The sequence below is a fragment of the Peromyscus leucopus genome, chromosome 3 (assembly GCF_004664715.2).
Source record: "Peromyscus leucopus breed LL Stock chromosome 3, UCI_PerLeu_2.1, whole genome shotgun sequence".
Classification (NCBI taxonomy): domain Eukaryota; kingdom Metazoa; phylum Chordata; class Mammalia; order Rodentia; family Cricetidae; genus Peromyscus; species Peromyscus leucopus.
Window position 1 is genome coordinate 99,132,508 of NC_051065.1, and position 17,137 is coordinate 99,149,644.

General features: G+C 46.1%; 1 protein-coding gene across 1 annotated transcript; it reads right to left on the reverse strand.

Moving 5' to 3' along the window:
• Positions 1 to 40: 40 nt before the first annotated feature.
• Mthfd2 (methylenetetrahydrofolate dehydrogenase (NADP+ dependent) 2, methenyltetrahydrofolate cyclohydrolase) lies at positions 41 to 11,671 on the reverse strand. The gene is made up of 8 exons (XM_028871325.2): positions 11,501 to 11,671; positions 7,151 to 7,335; positions 5,626 to 5,748; positions 4,838 to 4,990; positions 3,928 to 4,035; positions 2,952 to 3,044; positions 2,375 to 2,500; positions 41 to 1,174 (listed from the first exon to the last, which is right to left on the reverse strand). Exons 1-8 carry the CDS (start codon positions 11,599 to 11,601, stop codon positions 1,011 to 1,013), a joined length of 1,053 nt encoding a protein of 350 aa, XP_028727158.1. The 5' UTR covers positions 11,602 to 11,671; the 3' UTR covers positions 41 to 1,010.
• Positions 11,672 to 17,137: the final 5,466 nt, after the last annotated feature.

Sequence of the window (17,137 nt, forward strand, 5' to 3'; positions counted from 1 at the left end):
AGTAATGGGTTAGATCTGACCGAGACAGAAAAAGACAGCATTTCAGAAACTCATTTCACACCAGACAGATGTGTTTTATTTAAAAACAAAACAAAACCAACAACAGCAACAAAACCCTTCAATAAGGAAATCTGATTAAATCTTATATTAACTCAAGCTCCTCAATACCTTCCAGGAAAGCCAACAGGGTACATGAAAGACACACAGGCAGCTGCCGTCAGTTCTTGGGTGGCAAGTGAGTTTCACACAGTCTGCCCTCATGATTATCACACCCAAGTTTTGTTTTTCAAAAAAGTAGGCCTCAAAGCTTATGCCAAAGAAAACAGACACACACTCTCTAACAGTCTGAAGTTTAAAGTTTAAATGTGCTGCAAAAGCCGAACAGGACAACTACACACATCATTTATAAAATGATCTTTGTGACTCTAAAGACTGAAGTAGGGCAAGCTCACAGAAGGGTAACAGCAGTGAGGAAATCCTAAAGCTTCCCCGGTGAGTGACTCAGCCACAGGGGGACGGCTAGCCATGCCGGGCTTTCCGGCCAACTGAGCTCTCCTCAGAGAAACCTGCTCACACCCCGGGGAGCACCGGGGTGCACGGGAAGTAAGGGAGTGCCGTCCTCCACTCGGCTGCCGTTTCTTCCTTCCCCCTCATTTTCTCTAGTCAGTTTTCCTTTGGTTTGAAAGTTGAACTCAGAAGGCTCGGAACCTCGGGTGAGTCATCAACTCGTATTGAAATAGCACTTGGGAAATGAGCGTCTAAGAAGGCAGGTTTTCCGATGCCGTTCAGCATCCACTCTCAGTGTGAGGATGTGTCCCGTGCATCACCAGGCCGACGGCAGGACTCGGATGGGCACCCTGGCGAGGTTCTGCAGAGCCATGCGCACACACATCCACCCGTTTAAGCTTTCAATAAATACAAACATCATTTTAAACCATTTCAACAGAATAAATTAAAAATACTGCATTCCTCTTGGCCCACGTTGCCTCTCGGACTGGCATGGAGCACTGCTAGTTGGTGGCAACTCCACGCTGCTTGGGCTTCAGCACCTCCAGCTCTTCAGGCCTCAGCACTTTCTTGGCAGCAATAATGGTGTTCTTCATGAGCATGGCCACCGTCATGGGACCAACGCCCCCAGGGACAGGAGTGATGTAACCGGCTTTCTCCTTGACTCCTGCAGAGAAACGAGACAGGCCGGCTGCTTCAAATGTGTGGCAAAGATCACACGTACTTATCATATTATGAGGAAGCCTTCATCAGCTTCAGAGTGGGTAAGAAAGACAGCGTCTATGGGGTTGGAGAGACGGTTCAGAGGTTACGAGCACTGGCTGCTCTTGCAGAGGAAGTGGGTTGGGTTCCCAGCACCAGCATGATGACTCATAACCATCCATCCATAACTCCAGTTCCAAGGGATCTGACAACCTCTTCTGACCTCTGTGGGCACCAGGCACACACATGGTACACATATACATACATGCAGGCAAAATACTCATACAAAATAAACCTTCTCTTTCTTTCTTTTTTTAAAAAAAAAAAAGAAAAAGAAAAACAGCATCTACGCATCTACAGGGCAACAGCTCACTTATCTGGCGCTGGCTGTACAAATGAGGACCTGAGTTCAAGACTCAGAACCCAAGTGAAAAAGCCAGATGTGGTGGCCTATGCCTGCACCCCAGTGCTGGGGGGCAAATAAGCAGGCCCCTGGGGCTTGCTAGTCAGCCAGTCTGGACACACCAGCAAGTTCTAGGTAAATACTCCCAGTCATGAACTGAAGACACCCAAGGACACACAAACAGTGACACACAGCCATACACACACCAACCTACATATACAACACACGCACAACAGATACACAACACAAATAGACAGACCCACACAACATACACATACACAACACACATACACACCATTTTTTAAAAAATAGCATGTATGGCCAGGTATGGTGGCGTCTTTTAGAAGAAGGTGGGGAGCAATCCTGGAAGACTCCCAGAGTCAACCTCAGGTCTCCACAGAAATGCATCCACACATATGCAAACATGAATACAAACAGCATATACACCATACTTTTTTTAAAAAGTGTTTTAAACAATATTACCAAAACAATACAAGCTTAAAAGTGGTAAGAAAAAAGCCAGATTGATGGCACACACCTTTAATTCCAGCACTCAGGAGGCAGAGACATGTGGATCTCTGTGAGTTCAAGGCCAGCCTGGTCTACATAGTGTCCCTAGCCAGCCAAGGCTACCTGCTGAGACCTTGTCTCAAAACAAAACAAATAAACCATAAACTATGTGAAAAGAAAATGATCTGTCTTAAATGTCCATGAAAGGTAATATTTACAGATCTATGTTTTCAAAAAAATTACACTAAATACCTTCAAAATCCACATCTCCGACCAACTTGGGCTTTCCGGTGACAGGGTCTTGAACTCTGTTTATGCCCACATCGATGACTGCTGCCCCTTCCTTGATCATGTCGGCTGTGATCAGATTTGGAATGCCTGGCAACAGAGAGCAACAACCTTCAGAAGGCAACATACTTCATTTAAAATTTTCCATTTATTTTAGACTTACTGATTTTAGGTCTGGAAATGTTTTGCCTGATGTCTGTATATGCACCATGTCCCTGCAGGGCCCACGGAGGCCCGAAGAGGACATTATAGTCAGAGGACGTCACAGGCAGGTACCTGGAAGAACTGACGAGCACGTGTTCTAAGCACCATTAACTAAGGAACCATTTAAACTTCGTGTGGAAGTACTGAGGGTTGGGAGTACCCTCCTCCAGGCTACAACGGGGTGACAGGTACCCGTGTTCCAACTGCAACTCGAGCCCCTTCTCTGTGGGCAGCTCACAGAACCGGTGCTGGGGAGAGCTGGCGGAAGAGCAGTGGGGCAGGTGGATGCTCAGACACGTCAGCCCACGCACGCACGCACTTCGTTAAGAGCTCTTACCGGCGGCAGATATCACAATGTCCGCAAGGATCGTGTGCTTCTTCAGCTGCTCTTTGGGAGTGTATCGGTGAGATATTGTAACTGTGGCGTCACCTGAGGGTCAAAAACAAAAGCCCTGAGTTCCAGATCCAGGCTGAGATGGAGGTGGGTTTCAGCTATCCACAGCACTGCAGGAACTCAACACCTCCAGACAGTGACGGATGTGGCACAATTTCTAGATGGCTGATTGTCATTTATTTTAAAACCAACCCTTAGGCTTAGGCCAGAGAGATGGGTCAGTGGGTAACCATGCTTGCCAAGCATTCCTGACAGCCTCAGTCCAACCCCCAGAACTCAAGGCAGAAGAGAACACACACACACACACACACACAAAAATGAAATAAAAATTTAAATAAAATCAACACTTGGTGTAGCATCTGGCACTGCTCTCAGCTCTACCCTTTGGAGTCATATATAATTGCATTTATTCCATTTCCGATTTTGTAGACTTTAAAGAGTTTTGCATTTTCTAAGCAAAACATCACCAGAATTACTCAAGGTGAGTTGGCTCTCTGACAATAACAAAAGGTATCTGGAGATACAGTTTTGCTTTGGTCACAAACGTTCATGTTACAGGAATTTCACGCAGTTCTTGACTTAGCTTTTTCTTAGAGACCCCACAGAGCATGACATGACATGCTATAGTCACATCATGTCACTCTTCTGCAGGGGCCTCCAGTGGCTTTGCCTCCCAGAGGACACAGAGCAGGATACCAGTTCTGAGTAAGAAAGCTTCTAGTGCTGCCCGAGTCAGAGCTGACAAATCCTAACCGCCTATGGCCATGCGTCATTCAAAACTCAAATCAGCAAGTTCCAGGATCCCTGGTAGCGCAGCCTTCCACATCACGGTTATTTTCTGAGCGTTGACAGTGGTCACAGGCTAGATTCTGAGGGTTCTCACACCGCAGGAAAGGGTGTTGTAAGGAAACTTGCTCACCTCCAGGCCGTTCATGTGCTCCATCAGTGTGCAGCAACATAGCAATCGGCATTCCAACGTTTTTCGACCTGCCAGCCACAACCACGTTCTTCCCTAAGGTTGGGATGCCTGCAAAAATAAATAATACTATATAAATACACACACACACACACACACACACACACACACACACACACACACACACTGCACACGTGCGTGCACGTGTGTGTATACATCAAATGACACGGCACAGATACCAACTTGGAATAAATGCAGTGAAAGCCACATCTGAAAATGTCTCATTGCCTACAACCATGCTTTAGCCAGAACTTGAATCTGTTAGGAACCGGTTCCATAACAAGTGACTCATTCACACCTATAGATCTGCATTAAAAGTAGTCCTGGTCTGTCTCAGAATGTGCAGCAGAGGAAGGCGGATGACCTAGGTCATGAATCCAATCACTACCAGCCAGTCAGGGCCGTGGCTGCCTCACAGAGAGGGTGCAGAGAACACACGAGTACAGTGTGCGGAGCTGCACCACGTCTTGTGGACTCTTGCTGTCCCCACTGTTAAACCTTACATGTCTTCCCCCAAGGCCTGTAGACTAGAGAGTCATCACAGGCAACAGTCAGGAGGTGAGCCCTGCAGGCTGGGAACCTGGGCCGGGGGCTGGGGTCCCACTCTTTGCTGCTCTGGGGGGTTTCTACCAGTTCTACATACAGGTTGAACATCGCTTACCTGAGGTATGTGGGGCTGGGAATGTTTCGATGCTGGAGTTATTCAGATGTGGGAATATCTGCCCAGCTCTTACTCTAGTAACAATGAGAAACTAAGTGTGCCGAAAGGGTTTCAGATTTTCAGACCGGGGGTGCCCAGCCTAGCCTACTTGCATAATACCAAAGCAGAAATGCAATTTAAACACACACCTACCAGTTCGCTTAATTATCTCCCACACGCCCCACGGGGTTGCTGGTAGCATGGAGTACTGGTCCAAGCACATCCGCCCCACGTTAATGACGTGAAAGCCGTCAACATCCTTGTCTGGAGAAACGGCATTGCAGATCTTCCTCTCATCAATGTGCTCTGCAAAAGAAATCAGGGCTGTAGCCGAAAGTCCGTCCCTGTTGTGAGGTAAAGGCTGACCTGCTCCAGGGTTTCAGGATTGTTACGTGAATCCACACCCTTCTGACTTTGACTTCACAATGCACAGAATGGGCGCGCATGAAGCAAAGCCGTGAGTCAAATACCACAGCCAATTTACTTCTCCCCCACCACTTCCTCCCACTGTCCTTTAGATCAAGATCCCTACCAGGCTGGGAGGCATGACTCACCTCCGTCACCCCAGCACTTGGAAAGCTGAGGCAGGAGGACTGCTACAAGCCTGAGGCCAGCCTGGGCTACACAGAGAAACAGTAAACACTTTTGTAAGCTCCTCTACTGCCCAGAACTCAGGAACTTCTTATTCCTAAAAATTACTTCATTTTTTAATGTGTATGGGCATTTTGCCTGCATGTAGGTATATATACCAGGTCTGTGCCTGGTGCCCATGGAGGCCAGAAGAGAGCATCAGATCCCCTGGAACTGGAGTTATGGGCAGTTGTGAGCCACCATGTGGGTGCTGGGAATTGAAGCCGAGTCCTCTGGAAGAACATAGCTCTCCAACACCGAGCTACGGCTCAAGCTCAAATCCCTGTTCTCTTTCGAAGACCAGAACTCACCTGGGAGTGGCAGCTGAACCAGGAGGCCGTCTACGTTTTCATCATTGTTTAATTTCCTGATTGAATTTAACAGCTCTTCCTCTGAAATTGAGGCTGGCTTCACAATTGTCTCACTGTTGATTCCTATTGTAAGAAAGGTCAAGGCTTAAAAAAACATCGAAGTACACAGCTCCAAACTGCAGGGGAGGAATAAAGACTAAATTCTTCTCTGGGGAAAAAAAAAAACAAGAACACCAAAGTACTTAAAGAGCATCTGTGACGTGTGACCACCATGGAGCTAAAGAATGAACTGCCCACAAGGACTCTTCCAGCTTCACACAGATCGTTCACTCCTAAACACTAGCCCAGGGCTTGCTGTCCATTACTCTGTGCCTGTCTGATGACCTCATTTTGAGACAAGGAAGGAGCCTGAGACTCATACAGTGCCAGCTGGAGAGAGGGAGAAATGAGTCAGCATGCTTCCTGAGAGGACCCAAGTTGGATCCCAAGTACCCATGTAACAGCCAGGTACACTTGCACACATCTGTAAACCCAGCGCTTAGGCAATGAGACCTGGGGATTCTCAGAGCCTGTGGGCCGGACAGTCTCCGGGTTCAGTGAGAGACCCTGACTCAAAATATAAGGTGCAGAGTAAACATACACACACTAAACGAACAAACACATGTAATAAACATCAGGCATTTTTAAAAGAGTATCTCCGTCTTGGGTGCATAAGCACCATGGGACAGAGTGAGCAGCAGGACGAAGAGGCCTCTGTGGTGTGGTTAAACAGTCACAGGTCTGAAGGAAATGACTGACGTCTAGGAAGTGGTTTTCGAGTTCTTCACCGATTGGCTTTATAAGCCTGGGGCTACAGTGGCTCAGGTCTTGGGGGATGGGAGACTTGTGTCTCTGTGCTTCAGGCACTGCAGATTACTGGGTGACAGCTGGCTACAGGCAGCTGGCTCAGATGCTCCTGTCTGCTCATGTGACAGTTGGTGGTCTGAGCGCCTGGAGCCTTCCCTTCTAATATGGCTGGGCTGAAGGACCAAACCATGAGCCATGTCACCGACCCACGACAGACCCTGACTGCTCAGGGGAAGCAAGTGTAAAACGTGTCCAAGGTCGCCAGCAAACTGTTAAGGCTAAGGACAGAATTGAGATTACAGCCCAGAAGCCACAGCGCGACAACTCATCCTTCACTGAAAGCCCTCTCAGAGGGCCAATTCTCTGATTTAGTTTTAGATCACACTAGTCTTATGTGTTTGAGTTTTCTTTTTTTTATTGTTGTTATAATGGGTTTTTTGTTTTGTATTGTAGATTTTGGAGACAGGGTTTCACGTAGTCCAGGATGATCTCAAACCTGCTCCGTGGCCAAGGCTGACCTTGAATTCCTGGTCCTTCCAACTCACTCTCCCAAAAGGGCTGGGATTACGGTGTGGGCCATCACTTGGGGCTCTGCTCAGAGACAGGAAGCATGCCCTAGTGTGGCCCGACCTCCGGACAGACTTAGACAGTGACAGTAGGACTCTGACACGACACTTACCCACTTCAGCTGCTGCCCTGGTTTTGTTGAGAACATAGGAGTGACTGGCAGGATTGTCACCAACCAAAATGACACTGAGGTGTGGCCGCTTGTTGCCCGAGGCCACCCACTCTTCCACCTCCTGCCGTACTTCTTGCTTGATCTGCTGAGCCAATTTCCTTCCAGAAATGACAACAGCTTCGTTTCTGCACAAGGTGACAAAGTTACAAAAATGTAGCTTGGGTCTTCGCCAAAAAAAAAGAGGAATGCTCCAACTAGAAAAAACTATCATTGGAAACCAAAAGGCTTGGGTTTAAATGTGAGACCCGAAGGACAGATTTACGGATGGCCACCTGCTACCAGTTCAGGATGGTGGCAGTGACTGAAACAGTTCTATGGAAGCTCAGAAGTTTAAGCTGCTGACAGCTGGCACTGACCCAGGTAAGATTTAGACCAGGGTCTCTCAGTGCCACCTCCTCATCACTACCCAAAGTTTTTACCGCTTCAGTGGGCACTTCCTTGGCCATCCCCTTACGGCTCTGAGGCTAACCAGTTTCCTTAAATGTTGATGCTCCATTTGAAATTTGTGTTATGCTGGTGGTATTACTATCTGGTCATGTTTCCCATGATTTTCTTTTCTTTATCAAAGGATTTGTTTTTATTTCATACGTATGGGTCTTTTGCCTGAGTGTATGGATGTGTATCATGCGTCTGAAGTGCATGAAGAGGTCGGAAGAGAAGGTCAGATCCTCGGGAACTGGAGAACAATGGACAGTTGTGAGCTGCCATGTGGGCACTGGGAATAGAACCTGGGTCCTCTGAAGAACAAGAGCAAGTGCTCTTAACCACTGAGCCATTCTCCAGCCACACTGACCTGGGCTTTAACTTTGACAGTACCGTCTAATACAACTGTCCCTCTTCAAGCACCGCTTCCAAGATGCCTTCTTCAACCACAGGTGATCAAGTCCCTTACAGAAAATAGTGCAGTGTTTGCATAATCTCTGCACACACCCCTCAAATTACCTATAGATTGTTTATAAATTAACACAATGCAATTCTATGTGGGCAGTTGTTATATAATATATTGTTGATGAGATAACAAGAAATAAAGGTCCATGTACGTTCAGAATGATGCAGAGGACTTGGTTGTATACAGACTATATCATATGGTTAGAAGATCAATACACACCACACTGGGCAGGTCAAACCTCTACCTGCCACTGCCCAGTCTCTTTCCAGGACTGTCCTGATAAAAGGGTGTAAGGGTTAGTGTTGTCAACTTGGAAGAATCTAGAATCATCTGGAAAATGGGCCCTTGGACATGCCAGTGAGGCATCATCATCTTGACATCTTTATTTGAGATGGGAAAACTCATCCACTATGAGTGGCACCATTCCTTGACTGGGATGAAAAAAAAAAAAAAGAAGAAGAAGCCTGACAGTGGGGTGAGGGTGCACGCCTTTAATGCCAGCATTTGGGAGGCAGAGGCAGGTGGATCTCTGAGTTGGAGGCCAGCCTGGTCTACAGAGGACAGCCAGGGCTACACAGAGAAACCTTGTCTCGAAAAACAAAACAAAACAAAAAAGAAAAATGGAGAAAAGGAGCCGAATAGCAAGTATCATCCCTCCATTTCCTCACTCTGGATGGGATGTCACCAGCGGCCTAAATCTCCTGCTGCCTGGACCTCCTACCACGATGGACCATAACCTTGAACTATTGCTTTTGTTAGGGTAATATCACAGTAACAGGAAGTAACTGAGACTGGGGTAGAGTCCTCCTCCAAGTGTTCTCTGCTCCACCCCACTGTCCATTCACAGCCGACATACCAAGGTTACCCCGGGCATAACATAGCCAGTCCAAGGCCAGCCCGAGTGCAGGAGACCCTGCAAGGGGTGGGAGAGGGAAGATGTTGACATGCTAATACAGAATTGTATACACAAGTAAGCACACGTGCACACTGTGAGGAGTTAGCTTGTACTCCATACAAAGTTTCTTTGGAAAGCAGTAAATGCAGACGAAACAGTAAGACGCCCACTTGGACCAAAAAGGATGGGCTGAAGTTAAGGACACAGGGTTCTGTTAAAGGCCAGTGTTTCAAGTCCTAATCTCTGCTGCAGAGAGAGGTTCTGGATGTTATGCCAATTTACTTAAAAAAAAAAAAAAAAAAAAAAGACTTAAATATGAGCCATTTGACAAGTTCCCTCCATCTCTTTGCCAAGGGCCAAATTAAGTCACTGCTTAAGGGGAGACAGGAGACTGAGCTCAGACCCAAAATTAAAAAAAAATAAGAATAAAGTCTAAGTTTGTACATTTAATTTAGATATTAAATGCTCCCACAGATATGTTTAGGGTTTTTGTTTGTTGTTTTTTGTTTTTTTGAGACAGGGTTTCTCTGTGTAGTTTTGGTGCCTATCCTGGATCTTGCTCTGTAGAGCTGGCATGTTTAGAATTCTTCCTATTAAAATGACAAAGCAGACTAGAAAGAAGGAGTCTAACACAGGTCAAAGCAAATATCCAAGCCAGTAATATTTATTTTCCTCTTAAACCAACAGTTAGTGTTTTTTTCCAGTCAATTAGTATCAGAGAAGCTTATAACTTCCAATCAACTTATTTTGAAGAGTTCTGCTACTTAATTAATGGGCCAGTAAAGAGATGGGGGTAGGGATGAAACCAATACTGAACTAGGTATTTTGCCAACACCTTTGCATAAATTAGTCTTGCCTACTGTGCCTATTATGACAACCTTGTTTTATACAGCCGAGAAAACGGATGATATAAGAAACAAGATTCAAGTGTAAACATCTGTCACCGAGTTCATTTACTCCTCCGACCATCATGTCCTAGGCTACAGCACTCTCCCTTCAACCATGGAGTTTGTGTTCCTGAAACCTGGGACAGCAGGGTGGGCACTACAGCCATCCAATGTTCAGGGCAGTTAACACAGATCGCCTTCAGAGATAAGGAGCCCAAACCCGAGCGCAAGCAAACTGGTCTGGTTCTCTGGGTAATGAATTACAGGATCTTTTCAGTTAGCCAGGTCTCTGAACATGTGGTCCACAGCCACTCTCGACCAGAACTTCAGAGAAAGAAAGAACAGAAAAATGAAAGACAGAGCTCAAAGAGGCAGGTCAGGATCAGATCTTGGAAAACCCTGAATAATGCCCCTCCATGTGCTCCAAAAACCTCAGCATCCTGTGCACCAACATGCAGGGACCCGGAAGTGTTGACCACTGGATGGAAATCTCACCTGTTTTCCCTTCAACAGGAACAAGAGTCCCATTGTAGAAGGCGCAGTTTTTATTGGCTCTAAATTTTCAGTCTCAAACTCTATGATGTATTGGGGGATGTGTGTGGGGGAAACAACCAGCTTTTACAAGACACAGGATTCAGGCAATGCAAATGCTCTTAAGAAGCACTGTAAAGTGCAGAGATGTGGGGGAAGAATTCACAACCCCTGGACCCTCCTACCTGGGCTCAGAAATGGGAGTTTGAGGTCCAGAAAGATCCAACAAGTCAATTATCCCCTGAAGGGAATGCAAACAGAATTTGCCCTGCCTTCCCCATCAGATTTTTTTTTCTTCAATCAACTTACTTTTTCGGGGGCGGGGGGAGGGGGCGCTGCTTCATTTTTTTTTTCAACTTTTAAAAATTACGGTAAAATACACACTCGCAATTTACCATGTGACTTTTTTTTTTTTTTAATATTACTGTAATTTTGAGATTGGGAGGGGAGGTGTCCTACACTGCAGCCCAGGCCGGTCTCCAACTCATTACATTATCCAAGTTGGCTTTGAACTCGCAGTAATCCTCCTGCCTCAGAAGCAATCTCAACGCGCCCTGCTCTGGCAAATTTCAAGCATACGGTTTACGTGGTATTAAACACTCTCAGAATGGTGTGACCACTACGACGGTCCACGTGCAGAACGGAAGCTCCAACACCGTAGCTCCCCCTAAAACAATGCACCCCCCACTCCCAGCAGCCCCCAGCAACTTCTGGGAAATGTATCCTCTCAGGTCAGGCTTCGGAGTGGTCGGCGGGGACCACTGCCGGGCAGGGGCATCTTGCGAACCACACCCACTTGGGAGGAGGGAAGTCGGTACCCCTGGAGCAAGCCGGCTCGCGGATTTCATCAGACTGCAGCAACCCCGGCTGCCGCTAGGGTCCGGGAAAGGCGGACCTCTCCGCACCCTTCCCTGCGGCGGCAGAACAGTGTCCCCTGGGTAAGCGTCCGCATCTCCACGTGCGCCCCGGTGCCACGTCGCCCCACCACACCCCTCCGTCGGCGGCCGGCCGCGCGCCGGAAAGATGCTCAGGGAGGGAGGACATCTATCCACGCCGCACACCGCGATCCCGCTCCCCGCCACACTCACCGCACTGACGCCAGGTGGAAGGGCTGCAAGCGGGGGTGGCAGCCGTGCGCGGGGCGCAGCAACCGCACAGCCAACGAGGATAACAGAGAGGATGAAGCCATGGCCCGCGCCGGTGCCCGCGCCGGAGAGAAGCGCGCGCGCGGGCCACGAAGCTATACCCCTGGCCCGCGGAAGCCCCGCCTTCCAGAGCGCCCATTGGTCCCTGAGCCGGAGGCGGAGCCAATAGGTGGTCTCCATTCTACGTAAGCCGGCCCGGGAGCACGTCCTGATTGGCTGAAGGAGTCAAGCCCCTAACAGAGGCAATAGAGTCTCCCCCTCCTCCGACCCCCCCCAAGCCAGGCCAACTGAGTCTGGGGTTCATTCATTCATTCATTCATCGAAAAAAAAGTCTGAACCACCTTTTGTGTGTTGAGGATCTGAAAGGCACTAAAATAATATATATATATTTTTTTTTTAAAGAAATCACCATTCGTCAAAATCATACTGAAAATTGACCCGGAGTCATCAAATGATGTCAGAACAACTGGGTGAAAACTGAATAAGGAGAAAGATACTTACATGCACCTTTATCACGCAGGGGCTGGAGAGATGGCTCAGCGGTTAAGCGTGCTTGTAGCCTTTGCAAAGGACCTAAGTTCAATTCTAAGTCTCCTAGTGGCTCAAAACCTCTTGTAACTCCAGTTCAAAACCTCCTATATCTCCAGCTACAGAGGATCAGACACTTCTTTCCTTCAATGGCCTCCCACACACACAAGTGACATACACATAATTAAAAACAAAACTTTTTTTTTAATTTAATGTTTGCCAGGGTGACTGGAGAGATGGCTCAGTGGTTAAGAGCACTTAACTGTTCTTCCAGAGGTCCTGAGTTCAATTCCCAGCAACCATATGATGGCTTACAACCTTCTGTAATGGTATCAGATTCCTTCTGGTGTCATGAAGAAAGAGCTCTCATATACATAAAATACATGAGTAAATAAATCTTTAAAAAAAAAAATAAAGTTTTCCAGGGGCTGAAAAGATGGCTCAGTGGTTAAAAGCACTGGGCTGTTGTTCTAAAGGACCAGACTTCCATTCCTTGAATCCATATGGCTGCTTACACATCCATATAGGCAAAACACATAAAATGTAAAAATGGGGGGGGGGTTGGGGCAGTAAAGAACATAACATAATCTTTTTAAAAAAATCTTAATCTAGTCTTTTATGTGTATGTGTTTGACTGCAAGGTGTCTGTGCACTATGAGAATGCCTGGTACCTTTGGAGGCCAGAAGAGGATGTTTGATCCCCTGGAACCAGGTTATGGACTGGTGAGTAGTCTTGAACTCTGGTTCTCTGAAGAGCAGCAGGTGATCTTAATTGCTGAGCCATCTCTCCAGCCCCATGAACCTTTTTTTTTTTTTTTTTTTTTTTTTTTTTTGGTTTTTCGAGACAGGGTTTCTCTGTGTAGCTTTGCGCCTTTCCTGGGACTCACTTGGTAGTCCATGCTGGCCTCGAACTCACAGAGATCTGCCTGCCTCTGCTTCCCAAGCGCTGGGATTAAAGGCGTGAGCCACCAACGCCCGGCCTTTTTTTTTTTTTTTTTTTTTTTTTTTTTTTTTTTTTTAATAAACAAAGTTAACATTACCATTCATGGGACAAACACACATTTTTGATAGTTTTAAACAAATCTGAAAATTTAATTTGGAAACTTTCCTAAACCAGTAACGATGTTTAATCTCTCATGGATTTAGAGTGACTTGGGAGACACACTTCTGGGTGTGTCTGTAAGAGGTTTATCTGAGGAGGAAAAGTCTGCTCATCCCATGGACTGGGGCCTGGAGATCAATAAAATGGGGGAAGGAGAAAACCTGCCTGTGTCCCCCACTCTGATTACCCATCCATTGAGATGTGAGCTAGCAGCCTCAGGCTCCCACTGCCACAGCCTCTGCATCTCCCACAACATTGGGCTGTATAACCCTGAACCACCTGCTAGTACGAATGCTTCTTCCCTTAGGTTCCTTCTTGTCAGGTAGTGGGGCACAGCAATGAGAAACTAATAAACTACCTAAAAAGTGCTAGGTATTTCTCATTACTATGTGGAGAAGTCATAGGCTTGGACAGTAGACACTGTCCAGCAAAAGAAAAAACATGTTCCTAAACCTTTGGAATAAGATAGATGATCTTAATCTACTTACAAGGAAATATCAGACAAGTCACTGTATGAGTTATGCCAATTAGTCTTCAACAGTGCCAAGATCATGGTAGAATGAGGAGATGTTCCAGATGAAAGTTCATGATAATAAAATACAACCTGTGACTCTGAATTGAATCCTGGACAAACTCACACACATAATTTTAAAACTATTATAGCCGGGTGGTGGTGGCGCACACCTTTAATCCCAGCACTCGAGAGGCAGAGGCAGGCGGATCTCTGTGAGTTAGAGGCCAGCCTGGGCTACAAAGCGAGTTCCAGGAAAGGCACAAAGCTACACAGAGAAACCCTGTCTTGAAAAACCAAAAAAAAAAAACTATTATAATTTTTTGTGTGTTTTTTCAAGACAGTATTGCTGGGTAGCCCTGGCTGTCCTGGAACTCACTCTGTAGACCAGGCTGGCCTCGAACTCACAGAGATACACCTGCCTTTGCCTCCCGAGTGCTGGGATTAAAGGTGTGCACCACTGCTGCCTGTCAACTATTACAATTTTTAAAAACACAAAGAAAGAAAGTCTACAATAGTGCTTCACACCTATCCCTGACACTGAGAAGACTAAGGCAGGAGGATCACCACGAGTTTAAGGCCAGCCTGGGCTATGTAGTGAGTTTCACACCAACCTGATTTACAGAGTGGAACCTTGTCTCATAACAAACAACAAAAAAAATAAAAATAACCAAACAACACATTGAATTGAAAGGGGACACACTTTTTATAACAATGTACATTCATGAGGAGAAAAAATTAGATAGAACCAACAGAAAGTATGAGGTAGCAGCAACTGGGAATCTACAAGTATTCTCTGCTCTTTGCCTGTCACCTTTCTGTATGTCTGAAATTATCTCAAAAATTAAGAAACAGTAGTATTTGTGCTCTTGAGGCTTGGGGTGAGGTACATATACTATGAATAAGAGAAAAAAAAACTAAGGAAAAGGGTGTGGTATTGAGAACCCACAAGACAGTGGAGATGAAAAGTTGCATAGGCCCCAGTGTGGCCTGCAGGTCATGTGACTTCGCACTAGACCTCTCAGAGCCCATTCCAGCTAGCCTCCAGCAGGTGGCATCTTTTGATTATCTGGACTTGCATGCCAGTGAAAAGGGAATGAAAACAAGTGTGCCCTGCTTCAGAGAAGCTGAGCCAGGCTCACTTCTCTTTGAGGGTGGCCACTGGTGGGACATGTAGGCTTCAGTGGATGACGCCACATCTATGTGCATATGGGGAGCACTAATTGGATTCAGGGAACTATTAAGGGTTGGTGAGAGGGAGAAAATTGGGCAGGAGGTATGTTGGGGATGTGTGTGGGCAAGGTGGAGAAAAGGAGTCAGGGTGGGTATGATCAAGATACATGATATACAGGTATGAAATTTTGATTGCCAGCACCCGCATGGTGGCTCATAACATCTCTAATTCCAGTTCTAAGGGAGCTGGTACCCTCTTCTGAATGTCATGGGCACCAATTTTGTAGGCAAAACACTCATACACATAAAATAAATACATCTAAAAATATTTAAGAAAAAGAGCTAAGTGGTGGTCACACAAGTCTTTAGTCCCAGCACTCAGGAGGCAGAGGCAGGTGAATCTCTGAGTTCGAGGCCAGCCTGGTTTACAGAGTGAGTTCCAGGACAGCCAGGACTACACAGAGAAACTCTGCCTCAAAAAAACAAAACAAAACCAAAAACAAACAAATCAAAAAATTTAAGAAGAAGGAGGAAGAGGAAGAGGAGGAGGAGGAGGAGAAGAAGAGAAGAAGAAGAAGAAGAAGAAGAAGAAGAAGAAGAAGAAGAAGAAGAAGAAGAAGACATTTTTTTAAAAAGTTTAAAGAAGACTAACCATCTTACTTCCTTGTGAAATTGTGAAAGTCCTCCACCAGGTGGTGGTGGCGGCGGCGCACGCCTTTGATCCCAGCACTGAGGAGGCAGAGACAGGTGGTTCTCTGAGAGTTCAAGGCCAGTCTGGTCTACAGAGTGAGTTCCAGGACAGCCAAGGTTGTTATACAGAGAAACCCTCAAAAAAAAAGAAAAAAAGAAAGAAAAAAAAAACCTAAAGATTTTATTTTCCCAAAATATGAATTCTTTAAAGTATATCTGAATGTTTTGTATATATGTACTTTTAAATTTATTTTCGTTGCATATATGTATATAGATTCATGTGTATATGCATGTACACAATGAGTGTGGAGCCTAGAGGACAACATGAGATGTCTTCCTCATTTTATTTTATTTTATTTTATGTGTGTATGTATGTATATGAGTGTGCTGTATATTTTTGGGTGTGTACACCCATGGGAGCACATGGAGACCAGAATAGGCCATCAGGTACCCTACGATATCACACTCTGCCTTATTCTCTTGAGACAGGGTTCCTCACTGAATCTGAAGCTAGGCTGATCAAGCTCCAGTGATTCTCCTGTCTCTGCCCTCAACAGCTTTAAGGCTACCAGCTCATGCACATCCACAAACAGTTTTTTTCAAACATGGGTGTTGAGCTCAAATCTCATACTTGTGTACCTGGTACTTTATTATTGACTGAACCAACCATCTCTCCAGCCCCTAGCCCTTCCTTTCTTCCTTCCTTCCTTCCTTCCTTCCTTCCTTCCTTCCTTCCTTCCTTCCTTCCTTCCCCTCCCCTCCCCTCCCCTCCCCTCCCCTCCCCTCCCCTCCCCTTCCTTCCTTCCTTCCTTCCTTCCTTCTTTCTTTTTTTAAAGATTTATTTATTTATCATGTATACAGAGTTCTGTCTGCATGTATGCCTGCATTCCAGAAGGGGACACCAGATCTCATTATAGATGGTTGTGAGTCACCATGTGGTTGCTGGGAATTGAACTCAGGACCTCTGGAAGAGCAGCCAGTGCTCTTAATCTATGAGTCATCTCTCCAGCCCGGGCACTTTCTTAGTGAATAACCCCTTGTGAGTGGGACCATCCCTAGGCTAGTGGTCTTGGATTCTATATTTAAAAAAAAAAAAAAAGCATGCTGAGGGGCTGGAGAGATGGCTCAGCAGTTAAGAGCACTGGCTGTTCTTCTGGAGGTCTTGAGTTCAATTCCCAGCAGCTGCTTGGCAGCTCACAACTGTCTGTAACTCAAGTTCCAAGGGATCTGACATCCTCACATAGGCATACATATAGGCAAAACACCAATGCACATAAAATAAAAATAATTAAATCATTAAAAATTAATTTGAAAAAAAAGAAAGCATGCAGAGCAAGCCATGAGGGACAAGCCAGTATGCAGCACCCCGGCATGACTTCTGTCTGCATCAGCTCCTGCCTCCAGGTTCCTGTCCTGTTTGAGTTCCTGTCCTTTCTTTGATGATAAACGGTGATGTGGAAGTGTAAGCCAGATAAACCCTTCCTCCCCAAGTTGCTTTAGTCATGGTGTTTTGTCACAGCAATAGTCACCCTAACTAAGAACTCTCTCCTCCTGATAAGTGAGATTATGAAGGACT